Source organism: Jaculus jaculus, chromosome 10 (assembly GCF_020740685.1).
Source record: "Jaculus jaculus isolate mJacJac1 chromosome 10, mJacJac1.mat.Y.cur, whole genome shotgun sequence".
In the NCBI taxonomy this organism is placed as follows: Eukaryota; Metazoa; Chordata; class Mammalia; order Rodentia; family Dipodidae; genus Jaculus; species Jaculus jaculus.
In genome coordinates this window covers 89,594,838-89,616,910 of record NC_059111.1, presented here as the reverse complement: position 1 = coordinate 89,616,910, position 22,073 = coordinate 89,594,838, and the positions used below count along the sequence as shown (strand labels likewise).

Sequence of the window (22,073 nt, the reverse complement as noted above, 5' to 3'; positions counted from 1 at the left end):
TTCTAATACAATTAACTGGGTAGCATCCTGCACCTGCTTTTAGGTGGTCTCCACACACTTGAGATACCATGGAAACAATGGGCTCCCCAGGAATAGAGGAACATTCGTGACCCTGCCCTCTGCTTTCTGGGGAATGCCCAAGGCAGAGTCCACAGAGCTCCTGCCTCCTGGCTGTACCTCTCGCTCTCCAGCTGAGCAAGCTGCCCCGTGAGGCTGCTGTTGCTGTCCTGCAAGGCTCGGTATTCCTCGTTCAGGAAGTGGTAGCGATCCCGCAGTTGCTGCAATTCTTCTGCAGAGGACAAAGGAAGAAAGGTGAGATCCTGGGGGGGGCGGGGGGCGGAGAGGAGGAAACACTGATGACCAGCCCCCAGCTTTCCTGCCTAGAAGCCTGACAGCAGAGAGCCAAACAGCTTCTCTTTTTCTGGAGACAGAAAAGAAATACCACATGCAGAGTACAGATGACAGAGCCCAGAAAATTCCACAGGGCACCCGAGTCTTTGTCCTCTTTCAGATAACTGGGCTGGGGATGGAGCTCCGGGATACACTTGTTTGACATGTGTCAGGCCCTGAGTCCCCCCCCCCCCCCCAGCACCATTAACAACAAATCCTCCCTCTCAGATAAGCTGTTCTTCCTCTCCTCTGTGCACTCATCCTGAAAGGCCCAACTGAGCTTGAGCTTTTAGGAGCTCTTGAAGGTTTAAATAAGTTTTGGGCTTATTGTATTTAAAGTTCTCTTTCTCTCTCACTCTGATCTCTGCTTGCAAATAAATAATAAATTTAAAAAAATTTTTTTGGTTTTTCGAGGTAGGGTCTCACTCTAGCCCAGGCTGACCTGGAATTCACTATGGAGTCTCAGGGTAGCCTCGAACTCATGGCGATCCTCCTACCTCTGCCTCCTAAATGCTGGGATTAAAGGTGTGAACCACCACGCCCGACCAGCCCTTTATTTTAAAAAATTATTTATTTATTTTTAATTATTTATTTGAGAATGACAGAGAGGGAAAGAGGCAGAAAGAGAGAGAATGGTTGCACCAGGGCCTCCAGCCATTGCACATGAACTCCAGATGCACACGCCACCTTGTGCATCTGGCTTACATGGGTATGGGGGAATTGAGCCTCGAACCGGGGTCTTTAGGCTTCACAAGCAAGCGCTTAACTGCTAAGTCATCTCTCCAGCCCAAGCCCTTAAAAAAAAAAAAAATTCCAGGAGGTGGTGGCGCACGCCTTTAATACCAGCACTCAGGAGGCAGAGGTAGGAGAATCACCAAGAGTCAAGGGCCACATCCTTAGTCCCAGGTAATCTTTTGTCTGCTGACAGAAAAGTCCATTCCAGCCAGGTTCCATCTTTTCCTCAAGCATTAGGAGAGGTCTGGTTGACACTTCCCAGTAAGTGTTCCTAAGGAGCTGTTACCAACAGTTTTTTTTTAAATTTATTTTATTTTAAATTCATCTAAGCTGGGTGTGATGGTACACACCTTTATTTTTTTTAACTGTTATTTTTATTTGAGAAAGAGAGGCATACAGAGGGAGAGAGAGAATGGGCATGTCAGGGCCTCCAGCCACTGCAAATGAACTCTAGATGCAGGCACCCCCTTGTGCATCTGGCTTATGTGGGTTCTGGGGAGTTGAACTAAGATCCTTTGGCTTTGCAGGCAAAATGCCTTAATGGCTAAGCCATCTCTCCAAACACTTTTTTAATGCCCAGATGATACAAACACTCATGTTTTGTTTATGATTGAGAATCACGTAGCCTACCACACTGATTCTACTGACATTTAAGGTTCACTAACTTGCTCTAATTACAACACAAGAGCTTCCTTCTCTGCCAGAAGATTCAACACTTTGAACATCACTTCCAATGTTTCCTCTTTATTCCAAACAGAAGTCCTTTGACTGTCAGGGATCATCACAGAAAGGAAGGAAACTTTAATGAAAATAACCAGGTGGGTATGGTGGCACACGCCTTTAACCAACGCACTCAGAAGGCAGAGGTAAGAGGATCACCTTGAGTTCGAGGCCACCCTGAGAAAGAATACATAGTGAATTCCAGGTCAGCTTGGGCACTGGAGTGAGACCCTACCTCAAAAAACAAAACAACAATAGCAACAACAAAAAAAACCCAAACCATACTAACTATGCATGAAGCATAAGATTTGATGGTCTTGGCCTTGGCTAGACATTTCATTTACTCTCTGAAATAGTCATATAAGGGATTTTTTCCTCTAATATTCTTAACTTTAGAGTAGTTTTAGGATATTTACTTTTTAAATTTTTATTTCATTTATTTGAGACAGTGAGAATGGGCGGGCCAGGGCCTTCAGCCACTGCAAATGAACTCCAGATGCATGCGCCACCTTGTGCAACTGGCTTACATGGGTCCTGGGGAATTGAACCTGGGTCCTTAGGCTTCACAAGCAAGCACATTAACCTCTATGCCATCCCTCCACCCCTAGAGTAGTTTTAGATTTAAAAAAGAAATATCACCATGATAACAGAGTTCCCTGGGAGGATTCTCATCTAACTCCTTCAGCTGTTCAGTATCTTATATCACTATTGCATATTTGTCATGACTAAGGCATCAACCTCGGAACATTACCATTAACTCCACACTTCATTCAGATCTCTCTACATTTTTCTTAACACCATTTTTCTGTTCCCATGTCCCATCTTGCTATAAGATGTTGTTAACTAATTTGGGTTCCATATTCCAGATATGGAAATGAGAGAGAGAGAGAAAGAGAGAGAGAGAAAGAGAGAGAGAGAGGCGGGGGGGAATATATAACTTGACTAAGTTCATCCTGCTGGCAGGTAGAGCTGAGTTCTGAATTCAGGTCAGGATCACACTAGCCAAAGCCTTTCTCCATGTTGTCTCCTCTTCCTAGCACCACCCATCCAAAGACTCTCCTGGGAGGCTTGATACATCTGGGAAAACATGGAGTTCTCTGATTTTCTTGTTGATTGCCTCTGCTTGACCTGGCCAAATATAGGGCCTCTATTATACCCAGATCATAAATCTAGACTAGAATAAAGGCAAGCTCTCTGATGTCATGAATCCTAGCAACTAGCTGGGAGACTTTCTGAAAACAGGGCTTGAAGCTTTTGAGTACTTCATGCATTGCTAGAAATAACCTCTCTTCTTCTCCAGCTGTCTTGTGCTCTGATTTGTTGCCCCTTAGAGTTTAGACTCTGGAGAAGGCTAATGGACCCTAAGAATCAGCATTCTGGGATCGGAGAAATGGGACTGGAAGCATAATGGTTCAGGCCAAGAGCCATGGTGCCAGAGCAGCGGGACATGTCCCAGTTCCCCAGGTGACAGACACTGTTCCCAGGAGGGCTTTCTCATGGGTAAATCAGAAAATACTCAGGAGCCGGTCATGGTGGTGCACGCTTTAAATCCCAGCATTTGGGAGGCAGAGGTTGGAAGATCACTGTAAGTTCGAGGCCACCGTGAGACTACATAGTGAATTCCAGGTCAGCCTGAGTTAGAATGAGACCCTAGCTCAAAAAAAAAAAAAAAGAAAGAAAGAAAGAAAGAAAGAAAGAAAATGCCTGGTAACTCTCTGAGAATCCCCATGTCTCCACGGTGTTACTTCTTACACCACCATGCACTGCTTACACAACAGTTGGGTTTTATTTTTCTCCCCTACAGTCTTGAGTTCAACCTGGAGGATTTTTCTAGAGGTTTCTAATGCACGATTTATGTAACAGCGCTTGTCTACCACCTTCCTAACTATGACGTCCTCTCCTCTGTTTGATTTTGCTGGCAGACCAGGAAAAGAGCTCATACCTTGTAACCCGGAAAACTCGGAGAGACTCAGGCTGTCAGATGTTTCCGAGGACTTCATTTCTATCTCGGCGCGGAGGGCGGCAATCTCCAGTTCATAATCCCCTCGGATGCGTACCATGTCGTCGAGTTCGCCCTGCAGCCGGCAGAGGTCATCCTGCAGGGAGGCTATGTCACTTTCGTGTTCCGTCGCCGAGTCGGCCGCAGCCTGCCGTAGGGTCTGAATCTCAGACTGGGCCAGGTGCAACTCCTGTTCGATTTCCTTAAGTTCACTTTCTTTCTCACGCTCTAGCAGGGAAATCTCCTCCCGTAGATGCCGCAGCTCACCTGGAAGGCCCAGAGATTAACGTGGTCAGGAAAGCAAGTGAATCTACCATGTTCTACATGTGCTAAATTCAAGGCAGGCGTTTCTTGACTGGAAACTCAACATGCCCTAAGTCTCTATCGCACCGGAGAAGTATATGGTATGGAGTGGAAGGATAGGTAAGAAGGGAACAGAGAGTGACTCTCCTATGGAAAGGTGACTGAAAGGCAAATTTGAAGGCTTGCACTGAAACCAACAATGTAGGCCACTGTGAAGGAAAGTATTAACTCCTATAGGAACAAAAGAAGGGCTGGAGAGATGGCTTAGCGGTTAAGCGTTTGCCTATGAAGCCTAAGGACCACGGTTCAAGGCTCGATTCCCCAGGATCCACGTTTGCCAGATGCACAAGAGGGCGCACATGTCTGGAGTTCATCTGCAATGGCTAGAGGCCCTGGCGTGCCCATTCTCTCTCTCTTTCTCTCTCCCTCTGTCGCTCTCAAATAAGTAAGTAAAAATAAACAAAAAAAAAATTAAAAAAAGAACAAAAGAAAATGGCAGATAGGAATGAAACTGCCTTGATGAAAGATTGGTGTGGTGATGCACCCCTTTGATCTCAGCCCAAGGGAGGTTGAGGTAGGAGGATTGCTGTGAGTTGGAGGCTAGCCTGGGCTACAGAGTGAGTTCCAAGTCAGCCTGGGCTACAAGCACTTAAGACATTTTCAAGAATTTATTTATTTTTTGAGATAGAGTCTCACTCTAGCCCTGGCTGACCTGGAACTCACTCTGTAGTCCAGATTGACCTGTACTCACAGCAATCCTTTTACCTCAGCCTCCTCAGTGCTGGGATTTAAGGTGTGTGCCACCATGCTTGGCTACTATTAAGTGCTCCTAAGGAATCACTTGACACTTGACAGATTAAAAACCAAACCTAATTGGTAGTTTTTGTCAATGTCCTGAGCATTTCTACAAATTCGCTGTCTGAAAAATCTTCACAAACTGTTTTCTCCTATTCATCCTGAGAGAGTTTAGAAATGACAGTCTCTGAGCCCCCATGAACTAACTGCTTCAGGTAAGCACAGCATGCAAGACAATGTGTATTTAGAATTCCACAGCTCAAATTCAATTATAAGTTTATCACATGATAACAAGGTCTGCGATAATAACCTAAATGTCAAAAGATAATGCCAAATGTTTATATTTTATTTTTATGAGGGGGAGGAGAAAGAATGGGCACGTCAAGGCCTTTAGCCACTGCAAATGAACTCCAGACTCATGCACCACCTTGTGCATCTGGCTTACATGGGTACTGGGGAATCAAACCTGGGTCCTTAGGCTTTGCAGGCAATTGCTAAGCCATCTATCTCTCCAGTCCATGCCATTATTTTTCAAATTTTTATTAACAACTTTCATGATTAAAAAAAAAATCCCATGGGCTGGAGAGATGGCTTAGCGGTTGAGCGCTTGCCTGTGAAGCCTAAGGACCCCGGTTCGAGGCTCGGTTCCCCAGGTCCCACGTTAGCCAGATACACAAGGGGGCGCACGTGTCTGGAGTTCGTTTGCAGAGGCTGGAGGCCCTGGCGCGCCCATTCTCTCTCTCTCCCTCTATCTGTCTTTCTCTCTGTGTCTGTTGCTCTCAAATAAATAAATAAAAAAAAATTAAAATATTAAAAAAAAAATCCCATGGTAATACCCTCCCTCTCCCCCACTTTCCCCTTTGAAACTCCACTCTCCATCATATCCTCTCCCCATCTCAATCAGTCTCTCTTTTATTTTGATGTCATCATCTTTTCCTCCTATTATGATGGTCTTGTGTAGGTAGTGTCAGGGACTTTGAGGTCATGGATAGCCAGGCCATTTTGTGTCTGGAAGAGCACGTTGTAAGGAGTCCTACCCTTCCTTTCATGCCAAAGTTTTTAATCAATGATGGTTAAACAGAATGTGATGCAATCACTGAAGTGAAAGTAGCAAGCCTACAGTGAAGGTATGAAAAAGACTCTGCTTCCCTCTTGCCCTGTGAGCTGACCACTCCTTTCTTCTCTCATGTTCTTTTGTGCTCCTAACATGCGATGCCACCATGAGGCCCTCATAGAATACCAGTGCCAGGGTCTTGGACCTTCACAGTTGTGAGCCAAAATAAACCTCTTTTACTACTTGAAATAAAAGGTATAAGAGTTTTCTGGGCATGGGGGTGTAGTTCCTTTGGTAGAGTGCTTGCCTAGCATGAATTCCTGAATTTGATCCCCAGTGCCTCAGAAAACTGGGAGTGGTGGTATGTGCCTATAATCCCAGCACCTGGGAGGTAAAAGCGGAAGAATTAGGAGTTCAAGGTCATTCTTGTACACACAGAGAACAGCCTGGGCTACATAAGACCCTGTCCTCAGAAAAAAAAAAAAAAATGTGGTGCTACAATAATCAGTAAAAAAAAAAAAACAAGTCATATGTGACACACAAATTTACAAAGATATGGAGAAAAGCCTGTTAAGATATATCCCCCACACCAGAAAGCGTAGTTTCAGAGCAGTGGATATAACATGCTACCAAGTATTCTAACTTCCATATCATATGTGCTATTTTATTGTTCACACATTCCTCTGTGTGTGTGCATTTCAATTTGCAAAAGAAATGTGTCAGAGCTCTCTGCATCTGCGGAGCATCTAATAGTTCCTGAATGCAGGTTCCTCTGGAATAAGAAATTCAAAAGGGAAAAAAAAAAAAAAAAAAGCCGGGCATGGTGGTGCACGCCTTTAATCCCAGCACTTGGGAGGCAGAGGTGTGAGGATCACCATGAATTTGAGGCCACCCTGAGACTACAAAGTGAATTCCAGGTCAGCCTGAGCTAGAGTGAGACCCTACCTCGAAAAAACAAACAAACAAAAGAAACTCAAAAGGGGCCTGGGGATATGGCTCCACAGGAAAAGGCACTTGCTTGCAAAGCATAGCAGTCAGAGACTGATTCCGCAGTACCCACACATTAAGCCAGACAGAAATAGTGGCTCATGTGTCAAACTTGTTTACAGTGTGTGTGTGGTGTGTGTGTGTGTGTGTGCACGTGTGCACACCATGAGTTCAAGGCCATCCTGAGATCAGCCTGAGCTAAAGTGAAACCCTACCTTGAAAAACCAAAAAAATAAAAAAGGCTGGAGGGATGGCTTAGCGGTTAAGGCATTTGCCTGCAAAGCCGAAGGACCCAGGTTTGATTCCCCAGGACCCATATTAGCCAGCTGCACAAGGGGGTGCACATATCTGGAGTTTGTTTGCAGTGGCTGGAGGCCCTGGTGCACCCATTCTCTCTCTCCCCCTCTTTCTCCATCAAATAAATAAATAAATAAAATAAAAATTAAAAAAAAAAACACTCAGAAGTGGCAGGGTATGGTGGCTCATGCCTTTAATTTCAGCACTCAGGAAACAGAGGTAGGAGGATCATGGTGAGTTTGAGGCCAGCCTGAGACTACATGGTGAATTCTCCAGGTCAGCCTGGGCTAGAATGAGATCCTACCTCAGAAAATAAATAAATAAATAAATAAAATAAAATAAACTCTGGAGCCAGGCATGGTGCCACATGCCTTAAATCCCAGTATTTGGGAGGTAGAGGTAGGAGGATCACCATGAGTTCAAGGCCACCCTGAGACTACATAGTGAATTCCAGGTCAGCTTGAGCTAGAGTGAGCCCCTACTCAAAAAAAGAACCTTGGTGGCAGCTGGAGAGATGGCTTAGCAGTTAAGGTGCTTGCCTGCCAGCCTAAAGACCCATGTTCAACTCTCCAGATCCCAGACACACAAAAGTGAGCCAAGTGCAAGGTCACACATGCCCACCAGGTGGTGCAACAGTCTGGAGTCCAATTTCAGTGGCTGAGGTCCTGGCATGCCAATTCTCTCTCTCTTGCTCACTCGCTCACTCACTCTCACTCTCTCTAAAAATAAAAAAAAATGTTAAAAAAAATAAACTCAGGCTGGAGAGATCGCTTAGTGTTTAAGGTGCTTGCCTACAAAGCCAAAGGACACAGGTTTAATTTCCCAGGACACACAGATGTACAAGGGCACACTTGCATCTGGAGTTCATTTGCGCTGGCTAGAGGTCCTGGTGTGCCTATTCTCTCTGAATCTGCCTCTTTCTCTATCTCTCTCAAAATAAATGGTTTTTAAAAAAGCTTAAAAAGTTCAAAAGTGGTAAAAGAGACTGATAGTAATAAAATTCAAACTTTGGGAAGCAGGAATTAATGAGACTTGGGATGGTTTGTGGGCCTTCCACAGTCCTTTGTAGCTAACATTCCTTCCAAGTCCCATCCCCTGCTTATTTTACTCAGCAATCAGATGTCAACTTGTTTTTTTTTGGGGGGGGGTAGGGTTGAGGTAGGGTCTCGATCTAGCTCAGGCTGACCTAGAATTCACTGTGTAGTCTGAGTGGCCTTGAACTCACTGCCTCACAAGGGCTGCGATTAAGGGTATGCCCCACCATGCCTGGCGTACTGTGAGCTTTTGCAGTGTACATGTTTGTTTTCCTCTCACTTGGCTATAAGCTTTATGAAAGTAGGGAACATGCCTGTTTGCTCAGCATTGTAGCTCCAAGATCTGACAGAACGCAGCTCAATAAATACTTACTGTATTCATGCATACTTGAGGCAGGGTTCATCCATTCAACAAACTTTTGCTATATTTCTCTGGGTATATAGAATTGTATTGGGGGGGATGGGCTGGAGAGATGGCTTAGAGGTTGAGGCACTTTTGACTGCAAAGACAAGGGGATGCATGCATCTGGAGATTGTCTGCAATGGCTGAAGGCCCTGGCATGCCCATTCTCTCTCTCTCCCTCTTTCTCAAATAAATAAATAACATTCAAAAGAATAAGCCTACTAATTAAAAAAAAATTTAAAAAAATGAATTGGCCAAGCATAGTGGTGCACTTCTTTAGTTCCAGCACTCGAGAGGCCAACATAGGAGGATTTGCCATGAGTTTGAGGCCAGCCTTAGACTACATAGTGAATTCCAGATCAACCTGGCCCAGAGAGAGTCCCTACCTCAAAAAACAAAAATAAATTAACTTTTAAAAAAGAATTGTATTTTTGTATTTTGTGTACGTCAGAAGAGAATGTAGACATTTTATAAAACAAATTTGGGGTACAGTGGTACATATCAGTTGTTCCAGCCCTTCAGAGATTGAGACCAGAGCACCTCCTGTGTTCAGGAGTTTGAGACCAGCCTAGGCAGCATATACAAGATATTGTAGGGATGGGTGGGTTGGTTTTTTTTTGTGTGTGTGTGTGTGTTCTTTGTTTGTTTTGTTATTTTGTTTGTTTTTGGTTTTGTTTTTTTCTTCCCCCAAGCTAGCCTGGAAGTTACTAACTGCTAACCCAGGTATATGAGGATGACTCTGAACTGGCCAGCACTTTTCCAACTGAGCTACGTCCAGCCCAAAATTCTTTTTTTTTAAAAGGTTTTTGGAGGTAGGGTTTAGCCCTAGCCCAGGCTACCTGGAACACACTCTGTAATCTCAGGCTGGCCTCGAACTTACAGTGATCCTCCCACCTGGGCCTCCCAAGTGCTGGTATTCAAGGCATACGCTGCCACCAACCCCCGTTTCTTGTCCTGTTTTTTTTTTTTATTTTAGATTTTTTAAATTTTTATTTATTCATTAGAAACAGAGAGAGAGAGAATGGGCACACTAGGGCCTCTAGCCACTGCAAACGAACTCCAGATGCATGTGCCACCTTGTGCATCTGGCTTACGTGGGACCTGGATCCTTAGGAGAATGGAACTGGGATCCTTAGGCTTCACAGACAAGTACTTTAACCGCTAAGCCAAAGCCATCTCTCCAGCCCCTATTTTTTCTCTCTCAATTTTTATTAATATTTTCTGTGATTATAAAAAATATCCCATGGTAATACCCCCCTCCACTTTCCCCTTTGAAATTCCATTCTCCATCATATCCCCTCCCCATCTCAATCATTCTACTTACATATATACAATACCGACCTATTAAATACCCTCCTCCTTTCCTTTCTCTTCCCTTTACATCTCCTTTTTAACTTACTAGCCTCTGCTACTGAGTTTTTTCCTTCTCATGCAGAAGCCCAATCATCTGTAGCTAGGATCCATATATGAGGGAGAACATATGGCTCTTCCAGCCTCTATTTTTTTTGTTGTTGTTGTTGTTATTTTTATTTATTTACTTGAGAGTGACAGAGAGAGAAAGAGGCAGAGAGAGAGAGACTGGGAGCCCCAGGGCCTCCAGCCACTGCAAAGGAACTCCTGACGCGTGCGGCCCCTTCCGCATCTGGCTAACGTGGGTCCTGGGGAATTGAGCCTCGAACCATGGTCCTGAGGCTTCACAGGCAAGCGTTTAGCCGCTAAGCCATCTCTCCAGCCCTCTTGTCCTTTTTTTTTTTTTTTAATTCTTAAGTGGTCCTGAGGGTTGCACCCAGGACCTCAGGTATGCCAGGCAAGTCTGACGTCTTACTGAAGGGAAGAACTCTTTGCTCCATCCAGACTACTGAGGCGGTCTCGGAGGAGACACAAGAGTCAACTGACCACTGGGAACGAAGACTCCCCTCTTCCCCCCTCGCCCAGAGCCTGAGGCAGGCTCTCTATGGGAATCAGACCAACCTCAACCACACCCCCTCTGATTATGGCCCTCAAATCGCCCCTAAACCCTCCCCTGGAATCAGGCGCTAAGATCCACCGCGAGATGGAAGAGGAGCCAAGAGGCCCGCAGGGGGCCAGGGCGGGTCCAAGTGGCAGGATGGACATGGAAAAGACCAGAACCGTTGACCCAGGGGCTGGGGCCTCGGGGAGGCAGGGAGGGGGTGGCCGAGGACCCAGGAGTCGCGATTGGGGGGCACCCAAGCCGACTCTCACTCACTAGTGATGGCCTCCATCTCGCCGGCCCCCCACCAGCGGTCTCCCTGGGGGGCCTCCCGCCTCCTGGCCGGTCCCAGCCCCCAAGGGGCTGTGGCGGGCCAGAAGGGCCTCTGGACACCAGGTACCTCCGAGGCCGCGAGCGCCCCCACTAGGCGGAAACGGGCAGAGCGCGTGCGCCAAGGGCATCTCCATCCTTGGGGCCCCCCCGACCAGCCAGGCCTGGATTGAGATCCCTGTGAACCTGGGACATCCTAGCTACAAGAACCGTAGAACGGTTCCCTGATCGTGCAGATTCTCAGACTTTCCCCACCACCTATTGGGAAAGAAGACTGCTCATTTCCCAAGCAAAAGCTATTACTTTTCCTCTGCTCAACTGCGTGTTTGTTCTTTTCATCATGCAAATAAGATCTAGGGGGTCTCTACCTTAAAAAAAAAAAAAAAAAAAAGCTCTCCCTTGACCCCACTTCACCTTGCCAGATGCTTCTCTGCTTATCTTTGAAATGAGTATTAGAGTGATCTGTACTCACGATCTCCATGGGACCTCCCATTTTCTCTCCAATTTCAATCCAATCAGCTGTGTACTTGCATAAAAATGTCTCACTGTTCTCCATTTTGCCAATTCTAGCGGTTATCTCACTTGCCTTAGCAAATCTGGACACACAGCATTAGCTGCTCAAAGCACTTTCTGATTTTGGCTTTCAAGAAGGAATGTATTTCAGGAGTTCCTTTCTCTTTTGTTGGCCCTCTATGGGCAGGTCTCGTTTCCCTCTTCTGGTACTGTCCATAGGTCACACCTCCCATGGATTCTAACCCTATCTGTATGCTAATAATCACCAAATCTCCATCTCTAGCCCTCATTTTTCCCTTGGTTCCAAATGCTTCCCTCACCTAGTCACTTGGATGTCAAACTCTTCTGGTAGCATAAGTCTTAAATGGTTCCTTAAGTCCCAACTTGCCAAGTTTTTTCCCATGTCAACAAATGATGTCACCATTCACCCACTTTCTCTACATAAATTCATGCTTTTGTTTGTTTGTTTGTTTCTGTTATCCCCCATCTAATTCATCAGCAAACCCTGAGGGCTCCACCTTCAAAATATATTCTGAACTATTCCCATTTTCTTTTTTGTTTGTGTCTTTCAAGGTACATCTCACTCTAGCCCGGGGCTGACCTGGAACTCACAATGATTTTTCTACCTCAGCCTCCATTGTACCAGCACACCCAGCTACTATCTCCATTTTTACTACCTCAATCCAAGAAACCATCATCTCTTGGATGGACCACTGGCTGACCAAACTCACTCTCCTCAACTTGGATTCCACAGTGGTCAAGTACTCTTTTAAAAGGTCTAAAGCAGCCGGGTGTGGTGGCGCACACCTTTAGTCCCAGCCCTTGGGTGTCAGGGGTAGGAGGATCGCTGTGAGTTCAAGGCCACCCTGAGACTACACAGTGAATTCCAGATCAGCCTGGGAGCCACAGTGAGACCCTACCTCGAGAAAACAAAATAAATAAATAATTGGTCTAAAGCATGTATAAGACTCTGAGTTCTGGGTTCAATCTCCAATACCTATGACAGTTGGAGTGGGGGTGGAGGGAGAGAAGAAGAGAAGGGGAGGGAGAAAGAAAAGAGAAAGAAGTAAAGCTATAAAGCAAAGTGCTGGTGCTGTTACTCCATGGTAGAAGCTTGTCTGGTACATTCAAAGGCTTAGGTTCAAACCCCAACACTGGAAAAAAAAAAAAAAAACCCTAAAAATGTAAAACATATCACATCATACCAGCCTAGCCAAGACTCCCTTATAGTTTCTAACTACTCTTAAAATGAAAACCAGATCTTTAGCTAGCCTCAGAGGCATATTGTAATCTGACTCTGCCTATTTCTTGGAACTTTCTCTTACGACATGCACCTCACAATGGTTTTTGTTCTGTTCTCCAACATGTGAAACTCATTGCCATCTCTGGGCCTTTGCAGCTGCCACTCCTTCTGTGAGGTATGGTCTTCCATCAGATCTTGAATGGCTGAATTCTTCTCATATACTTATATATTCATACACTTACTACAACCTAAATCTGTGTTGCTTATTTTTTAAAAATATTTATTTTATTTATTTATTTATTTGAGAGGCAGAATCAGACAGAGGGGGAGAGAAGGAGAGAGAGAATGGGCATGCCAGGGCCTCCAGCCACTGCAAACGAACTCCAGAAGCATGTGCCATCTTGTGCATCTGGCTTACATGGGTCCTGGGGAATTGAACCTAGGTTCTTTGGCTTTGCAGGCAAACGCCTTAACCGCTAAGCCATCTCTCCAGCCCCTGTGTAGCTTATTTATTTATTTCTTGGTTTTCTCCCTTAGAACCTACTCTTTTTGTTGTTATTGTTATTTGCTTGTTTGGTTTAGAGATAAGGTCTCAAGTAGCCCAGGCTGGCCTTGAACTCTTGATTCTTCTGCCTGTAGTTCCCAAATGCACCACCACACCTAGACAGTTCATGAGGAAAGTGGTCAACCTTGTTCCTAGATTGTGGTCCTTCAAATGTAAAGTTTCTCAATAGACTAATGAGTTCAACCCCTTTGACAGATTAGAACTGAGACTCAGAGTGACTTGAACACAAAGCCTGTAAGTAGTAGAGCTGGGCTCAAGGTTCTAGGTGGTCTGAAACCAGTGTTCACGCTCTCTCCCTGTGCTAGGATCCCCTGCCTCCTTCCCTCTTCATAACCATAGTTCCCACAGCTCCATTTGCTTGCAGCTTCTCTTTCCCTCCTACTCCTATACCTTTGCTGGCTCCCTCCAGGCCAGCTCCCAGCCTTCCTTTCTTGTCTCCATTTATACTTCTCATTTGGCTTGATCTCAGTTGTCCCTAGCACGTCCCTGCTGTTTTCTAGGGCAGCTCCCCAAAAAACCTTCCGGAAGCCTACAGAATTAACAAAAGCTTCCTCTTTATTTAGTGGCGCAGTGGACTGTGGGGTGTCTGGTTGCTGCTTTCTGGAGACAAGGGACATAGGCATTAGAAGACAGGGATGTGGGGGCCACAAGCTCAGGTACGACAGAGTCAGAAAAGTGCTCTTATCTGCGTGTCCTCCTGCCACTTGGCATTGGCTCCCCATCCTTCCCGTGGTGCCCTTGGAGGGATCAGAAAATGGAATCTAGCTTGGAACATGACCTTGACCACCCTGCACAGGGGACAAAGGACAAGAGATGTACTGTGAAGACTGAGACTGAGAAAAGAGGGAAAAAAAAAATCAACCTGATTAAAAAAAAAAAAAAAAAGCGAGGCAAGATGGTAAGCAAAGAAAGGGGAAGGCTGGAGAGACAGCTTAGCAGTTAAGGCGCTTTCCTATGAAGCCTAAGGACCCAGGTTCAATTCCCCAGTACCCAAGTAAACCAGATGCACACTCATATGGAGTTTGTTTGCAGTGGCTAGAGGCCCTAGCATGCTATTTCTCTCTCTCTCTCTCTCAAATAAATAAATAAAATGTTTAAAAAAAAAAAAAAAAAAAGAGCCAGGCTCATGCCTTTAATCCCAGCAGTTGGGAGGCTGAGGTAGAAGCATTGCCATGAGTTCTAGGCCACCGTGAATTTCAGGTCAGCCTGGGGTAGAGTGAAACCCTACCTTGAAAAACCAAAACAACAACAACAACAAATTGTTTTAAAGAAAAGAAAAGGAAGGGGAGAACAGGGCAGGAAAGGTAGAGATACAGAGAAATAAAATTGGGTTGGTTGTGATGGCACACACCAGTAGCAAATTGCTGAAGAGGTAGAGGCAGGAGGATCAGGAGTTCAAGGTTAGCCTGGGCTATGCATTTTGGGACTGGAGAGATGGTTCAGCGGTTAAGGTGCTTGCCTACAAAGTCTAATGATACCGGTTCAATTCCTCAGTGCCTACATAAAGCCAGATGGACAAAGTGATGCATGTATCTGGAGTTTGTTTGCAGTGGCTAAAGGCCCTTCATTCTCTTTCTCTCTCTCTCCTTGCCAATAAAGAAAATATTTTTAAATGATTGAGATGGGGAGGTAATATGATGGAAAATGGAATTTCAAAGGGGAAAGTGGGGGGGGGGAGGGAATTACCATGGGATTTTTTTTATAATCATGGAAAATGCTAATAAATATTAAAAAAAAAACTAAAAGAAAATATTTTTAAAATGCTCTTTAAAAAAAAAAAAACAAGAAAGAAAACTGGGAAAAACGTAGACTAGAGACACAAGGAAAAAAACGATGAACAGAGAAAGCAGAAATTGCAGGGAGAAAAAAAGGGCCAGATGTGGTGGCACATTCCTTTAATCCCAACATTTGGAAGGCAAAGGTAGGAGGATCATTGTGAGTTCGAGGCCACCCTGAAACTACATAGTGAATTCCAGGTCAGTCTGGGCTAGAGTGAGATCCTACCTTGAAAACACAGAAAGCAAAGAGAAAGAGAGAGGACTGAGTTAGGTTTGTTTGATTTGGGTGGCTACCCACTCTCCTCCTGGATGCGGGAGCCGCGGCTGTGGGGTGGCGGGGGGCTTACCTTGGAGCTGTTGGATCTGTTTGGTGAACACCTCGGCCTGCTGGGCGCTGGCCAGCCGCTCGTCCTCCAAGAGCCCTGCCGTGAGAAGGGGAATCTGGCTTGGGTCCAGGGGATTAGAGCCTTTGGGCCCAGGTCCCTTCCCTCCTCCACCCCACCGTCACAGGTGCTCACCTTGAAGCTCCAGAGAGTCGTCCTCATGCTGCCCGGCCAGCTCCCGGGTCTCCTCCAGCTCCGCCACCAGCTGGAGCACCTGAGCCCGCAGCTCCTCCAGCTCGGTCTCGGTGAGGCTCAGGCCCCGGTGCTTACCCACTGACAGGGAGCCCACATTGCCCCCTTTCTTTACTTCCTCTTCCTCTTCCACTTCTTCCTCTTCTTCCTCCTCTTCCTCTTCATACAGAGCTGGGAGTAACACCTCCCCTAGGAGAGATGCCCATCCCACCGGAGAATCAGCACCCCACTCCCTGTCCACATTCCTTCCAGGACCCTATATCTCGCCATACCAAGGCCCAGATGGTAGGAACAGTGCCATCTGGTGTCCCCCAAAGCACCCTTGGGCAGGACCTATACTCATGATGAATATTCTGGTGGGTCAAGTTCAAGGCCCCTCCCCCAGCTCTTTCTGGCCCAATATTAAACTTTTGCTGCCTTTGGAGCAGCCTGGTGCTAGATCAGTCATAAGAAGCGTGCTTGTGGGCTGGAGAGATGGCTTAGCGGTTAAGCGCTCGCCTGTGAAGCCTAAGGACCCCGGTGTGAGGCTCGGTTCCCCAGGTCCCACGTTAGCCAGATGCACAAGGGGGCGCACGCGTCTGGAGTTCGTTTGCAGAGGCTGGAAGCCCTGGCGCGCCCATTCTCTCTCTCCCTCTATCTGTCTTTCTCTCTGTGTCTGTCACTCTCAAATAAATAAATAAGAAGTGAGCTTGTGTGAGGACACCTGGTCCTTCTAGTGTAGTCTCTAAGTGGTGGCACAAGTAAGTAGTCAAGAAAGGATTTAGGGCTGGAGAGATGGCTTAGCGATTAAGGTACTTGCCTGCAAAGCCAAAGGACTCCAGTTCAATTCCCCAGATGCACGGGGGGGGGGGGGGGGGCGCATGCATGTGGAGTTCGTTTAGAGTGGCTGGAGGCCCTGGTGTACCCATTCTCTCTCTCTCAAATAGATAAATAAATAGATAAAATATTTAAAAAAGAAATGATTCAGACCCTGACTATGTATTTAGGCCAAATAGGACAAGTTTGGAAGTAATGGGGCAAGTTTGGAAGTTAAAAAATTATCCACATGGCTTGCAAGACATCGGTCTTTCTATAAGAAAGCATTGGCTGTCAGTAGGTAAAGAAAACATTTGAGCCAGATGTGGTGGTGCATCCCTTTAATCCCAGCAATTTGGGAGGCAGAGGTGAGTTCGAGGCCACCCTGAGACTACACAGTGAATTCCAGGTCAGCCTGAGGTAGAGTGAGACCCTACCTCAGAAAAAAAAAAAGGAAAACATTCGAATGAAATGATTCTAAGTTGTTTTATTGAACAAATACTGGAAGCTGCTTTAAATGTATGTATCAAATCCCCTTTTGAAATCTTTTACACCTGTTCTTTGATCGTCCCTTCATGAGGTCCTCTTTTCCTGCTAACCCAATGCAGTCTGAGGTTGAACTTAGTAGCAGAAATCTTTGTCTCAATACACTTTAAACCTGGGGTGTGGTGCTGGTCCCCAGCCCCGGTTGGAGAGCACCCCTCGTTTGCTGCAATGCAGTTCCTGTAAATAGCAAAATTTTGGCTGGATGGAGATTTTCCTGCTTTGTTTTGAAATTCTCCATCATTGGTCTTACCTCCTCTAATACCACCAGCCTAAAGTTCATCCGAAACCCCCTGCTTCATCTCGCCACCTTAGGGAGCAGGGTTGCCATAAGTGAATTACACAGGGGTCCGGGGACAGCTCACAGGAAGCCCTGGGAAATGTGTTGGCAACAATTGCCTTGTCATATGTATAGGTGTGGTGGGGATGCCTGTGTATTGGGAAATTGGCTTCATCTAGGCCCTCTATCCTAAGCGCTGTCTTACCAAAGCCACAAGGCTTCAATTCGAAGTTAGCACTGGCCCCAGAAAGACAATTCACATGCCATACCCTGGCTTTGAAAAAATGAGAGACAGCTTGGGATCTGGGTCGCTCAAGCGGGGAGAACAAACCCCCCTGCGGAAAGGCTGTTTCAATGCTCTGTTCAACGGGGCCTCTTTCTGTCTGGCAGCTTCCTCAAGACGCGCAGTCTGGTTAGCTGGGCGATTAAGGGCCCCAGTGGGACTGCACCCGGGGGGTCCTGGGCCTATAAGCCCTTGGGGAGGTGTGGAGCTCAGCTGCCAGGGAGGAGGGGTCTGAGGGCAGCTGTGAGAAGGCCGGTCCTGGCTCAGAGCTCCCGGTGTCAGGGAAGGAAGGATAAGATGGAAAGCCTTTGCAGAAAACTCACCCTCCATTGCTTGCAATCCACGCCGTTCCAGGGGCCCCCAGCGCTGGCCTTTCTTCCTCTCACAACCTTCAGACACTTCATAGGATCCTAACGTGGTGACTGTGGGTCCTGTGAGCAGGGAGACAGGAGAAGGGTTGTGCCTTCTAGTCTGGGGAGCCCTGACTTGTAACCCCAATAGAGGCGACTGACTTAACTCTGCCTTACTCTGCGATTCTCCTCCCCACCTCTCATGCTCCGCCTATGGGGGGGGGGACCCCAGATCGACAGTGCCCAAACCTCCTTGGCACCCCTATTTCAGGCTGCTCCCAGCTCCTCTCCCTGAACCAGCTAGAAAGAGGGTGTGTGTCTATTTAGCTTGGGGTGGTGGGGGAGGATAGAGGAGAGGTAGGATGGGGGTGGACGGAAGCGAGGACAGGGGCTGCAAGGGTGCCGTGGCTCGAGGCCAGGAGGGGAGGGCCGGCGTGGCGACGTGGGAAGGGGGCTGCAACTCCCTCCTCCCTCACTAGACCTCGCCCACCTCGCCCTCTCCCCAAGCCCCGGCTTGGAGGAGTGCAGGCGAGCTCGAAGCACCATCGGGCTGCAGAGATGCCAATGGGGGAGCGCCTGGACAGAGACTGCCGGGGGACGGGGGGACGCCCCAGGCCGAAAGATGGAGATCTGGGCTGGGGTGGAGGCCGGGGTTGGAAGGAGCCCCGGGAGCCCCGGGGAAGTAGGGTTATGGGGGGAGAGGCGGGGGTTCCGGATGGAGGAGAGGAAAAGGGGCGTGGGAGCTAAGGGAGCGGCGGCTCTGACCTGGGCCGGGGCAGCTCCAGCCCGCGGCACCCGCGCCGGCCCCGGCGCCCGCCTCCATGGCCGCTCCTGCCGCCGCCGCCGCCGCCGCCGCCGCCGCCGCCTCCCGGAGCAGAAGCCGCAGCCGCGGGGCCGGGGACCGGGAGCAGCCGGGTGCGCAGAGAGGAGGGAGGGCGGGCCCAGGGGGCGGGGCCTCGAAGGGCCACCTGACGCGGGTGCCCGCCCGCCACCGCCTCCTCGAAGCCCTCCCCGGGCTCTCGGGGACCCGGTGGCCGAGCCGCGTGGCCCCCGATGCGCCCCGGGACCCGGCGCGCGCGAGGAGCGGCGGGGCGGGGGCAGCCGTCGGGGGCTACAGGATGGCCACGGGATCCGCTGTTTCTGACGGCGGGTCCCACCCTAGGTCAGCTCTCTTCGTAGGGAAAATCCCTGGATCCCAGGGTGTCGGGCCCGGTCCTGTCCAGTGATTGGGTCAGAAAAGACCGGGACGGACCGTTTCCTCCAAATGCGCAGACACGCGCGCCTCCCCTGGCGTCCGTGAAACACGCCACCTCCGCAGTCGGCTGACCTCGGCCGCGCACCGTGACCTAGCGAGCCTCAACGCTCCTGTAGGGCCCGAGATGGGCCAACTGCCCGGCGTTGCCCTCTCTGCTTTCCCACCAAGCCAGAGCCAGGGACCAGTTCAGAAAGGGGTCCTCCCTTCCGTCGCCCCACTCGGCCTCAGTGCCCCGCACCTGCTTCCTCCGCTGTCCTCTGAGCCAACCCCCTCCCCTATACCTATTCAGTGGGAGCGCTGCTGATGGCTCCTGTCACAGAAGGGAGATGTAGAAGGGTCGGATTTATTGTAGTGTTCATTCAAGAAATTACTGCCAGGCGGGCTGGAGAGATGGCTTAGCCTGCAAAGCCAAAGGATCCCCGGTTCGATTCTCCAGGACCCACGTAAGCCAGATGCACAGGGTGGCGCATGCATCTGGAGTTCGTTTGCAGTGGCTGGAGGGCCTGACGCGCCCATTCTCCCTCTTTCTCAAATAAATAAAATATATTAAAAAAAAAAAAAGAAAGAAAGAAATTACTGCCAGGAGCTGGAGAAAAGGTGCTCGCCTGCCACGTCTAAGGACCCAAGTTCGATTCCCCAGTACCCACGTAAACCAGATGTAGTGGGCGGTGCACACGTCTGGAATTCGCTTGCAGTGGCTGGAAGCCCCGGCTTGCCCATTCCCTATCTGTGCATCTCCTCTCTCTCTCTCTCTAAGAAATAAGCAGAACTCACAGGCAGAGCTTCACATCTCTGCAGGTCTCATTCAGCGCAGCATCGACATGGACACGTTGGGAACCAGCCTCCCAGAAAAAGACTGGGAGATTCCTAAACCGATTCCACACACCCATCCCTTCTCCTGTGTTTCTGCTCCCCAGGTTTGGGGCTTGGATTGTCTGTGTTCTCCTTCACATGCTCCTGTCAGCCTTCAGTGCGGAGTCACTTCGCATCCCATCCTCATCAGATGGCCCCGCTGCGCTCAGTCTTCTGTGCCCGTGGGCAGCAGCACCCTGGCTTGTCAGGGTCGGGCAGTATCTTAGTCATCTATCAAAGTAGCTGACCCTGAGAATAAACCAGTAAACATTAATCTCCTAAACTACACGGAAACGCTCTGCTTTATTATTTAAGACAGGAGTTAGGTTATCTTTTAACAACACTTAAGTGACTACAGTAGGAGTTGTCCATTACAGCCATCACCACCCCCAGGGCTCTGGAAGAGTGTTATTATGTGCTCCCCAGAGGACAGGATCCCACTAGGTAGACCCTTTCTGCAGAGGGTTTATCCCAGATGGAGGAGCAACTTGGTAGTCATTAGAGCCGATGAAAAGGGGCCTGGCCTGGCCTGGCCTGGCAAGCTGACAGGGATGGTTTATGGTGGAAGTTCAGTGGCTCTGCCCTACACAGCTCCTTCTGGTTCCACCTCAAAAGCAGGTCAGATTAGCACTTGGCGTTGGCTACTGGCCTCTGGGCAGATAGAAGGAGGGACTGGAGAAGTTTGCAATTGTGACATCCAGGAGTCCAAGCTGTCCTTAGGGAGCCCCCGTCTTGAGTATTGAGACTAATCTCTCCCTGGTTGCTGAGTATATGTCACCACTCATTCTTGACTTGGAGAATATGCAAAGGTGAGCTGAGTCAGTCTGTTATTACAAGCAAACCTTATTCAAACTAGTGTAGGGTTGAGGATGAAGGTAAAGTTAGGAGCCGAAAAGAGCTCAGAAGGCCGGGCGTGGTGGCACATGCCTTTAGTCCAGGCACTTGGGAGGCAGAGGTAGGGGGATCATGAGTTCAAGGCCACCATGAGACTACAGAGTGAATTCCAGGTCTGCCTTAGCTAGAGAGAGACCCTACCTGGAAACACAGACAGAGAGAGCTTAAGAGTTACGGGGTGGGGACTATGGCCTCAGGACATGTCTAAAAGGCCAGGACTGGTGGGTCAGCCAGGTGATCAGTTTAGGGGATGATCTGAATTAATCCTTATAATCCCCAGAGTCAGGGCTCAGCCTCCCTCCTAATCCTGTCCCAGGAGATCATCCTTCCTGAGGACTGATCCAGCCATTTATCCCCCTTTACCCTCATTTCTAAATGCCTAGATGGAACCATTTAAACATTATATTTTTATTTTATTTATTTATTTATTATTATTATTATTATTATTATTTTTTTTTTTTTTGGTTTTTCGAGGCAGGGTCTCACTCTGGCTCAGGCTGACCTGGAGTTCACTATGTAGTCTCAGGGTGGCCTCGAACTCACGGCGATCCTCTACCTCTGCCTCCCGAGTGCTGGGATTAAAGGCGTGCACCACCACGCCCGGCTTTAAACATTCTAAAATTGAGTATCTGAAGCATGCAGAGAAGTATAGCACAGAGAATAGTGTAACAAATGCTTGCACAGGACTGAAATACAACAACTGTTCATATATATATTTTTTAACCCTTGCAGCACTGGGGATCGAACCTTCGGTTGTGCATGCTTGAGAAGTGCTCTGCCACTTAACCGCACCTAATGACCTGAACCATCCTCTTTGTTTCTTTTACTTTTTATTCTGAGAAAGTCTTGCTAGAATGTCCAGGTTGGCCTTGAACTTTTGATCCTCTTGCCTCAGCTTGAGTAGCTGGGATTATAGGCCTATGCTACCAGACCATTCTACCACAACTATTCATATCATGATGCATCTGATTTCATGGTTTTAGACTTTTACATTATATGTGCATATCTGCCAACAATGTATCATTTTGATTTGTGTGTTTTGGGTGTCTATTTAAAGAATGTTACATTATATACTTTCTTCTGCAAAATTTTTCTCTGGGGATTTTAGACATCTATGCTGTTTCTTTTTTCTTTTTGGTTTTTCAAGGT

General features: G+C 47.9%; 1 protein-coding gene across 6 annotated transcripts in view; it reads right to left on the bottom strand.

Moving 5' to 3' along the window:
* Ccdc136 (coiled-coil domain containing 136) overlaps positions 1-18,747 on the bottom strand; it is a 40,686-nt gene extending 21,939 nt beyond the window's left edge. For 4 of the 6 annotated variants that reach the window (XM_045161036.1, XM_045161040.1, XM_045161037.1 and 1 more), the window contains exons 1-6: positions 18,689-18,747; positions 17,897-18,004; positions 15,616-15,861; positions 15,445-15,519; positions 3,788-4,111; positions 178-289 (exon numbers count right to left, since the gene is read on the bottom strand). In XM_045161036.1, the coding sequence (XP_045016971.1) occupies positions 178-289; positions 3,788-4,111; positions 15,445-15,519; positions 15,616-15,861; positions 17,897-18,004; positions 18,689-18,746 (923 nt within the window). In that variant the 5' untranslated portion in view covers position 18,747. Of the gene's footprint in view, positions 1-177; positions 290-3,787; positions 4,112-15,444; positions 15,520-15,615; positions 15,862-17,896; positions 18,005-18,100; positions 18,312-18,688 lie in introns of those variants that run through there. The other 2 variants (XM_045161039.1, XM_045161038.1) reach the window with 2 other exon arrangements.
* Between the last annotated feature and the right edge of the window lie 3,326 nt (positions 18,748-22,073).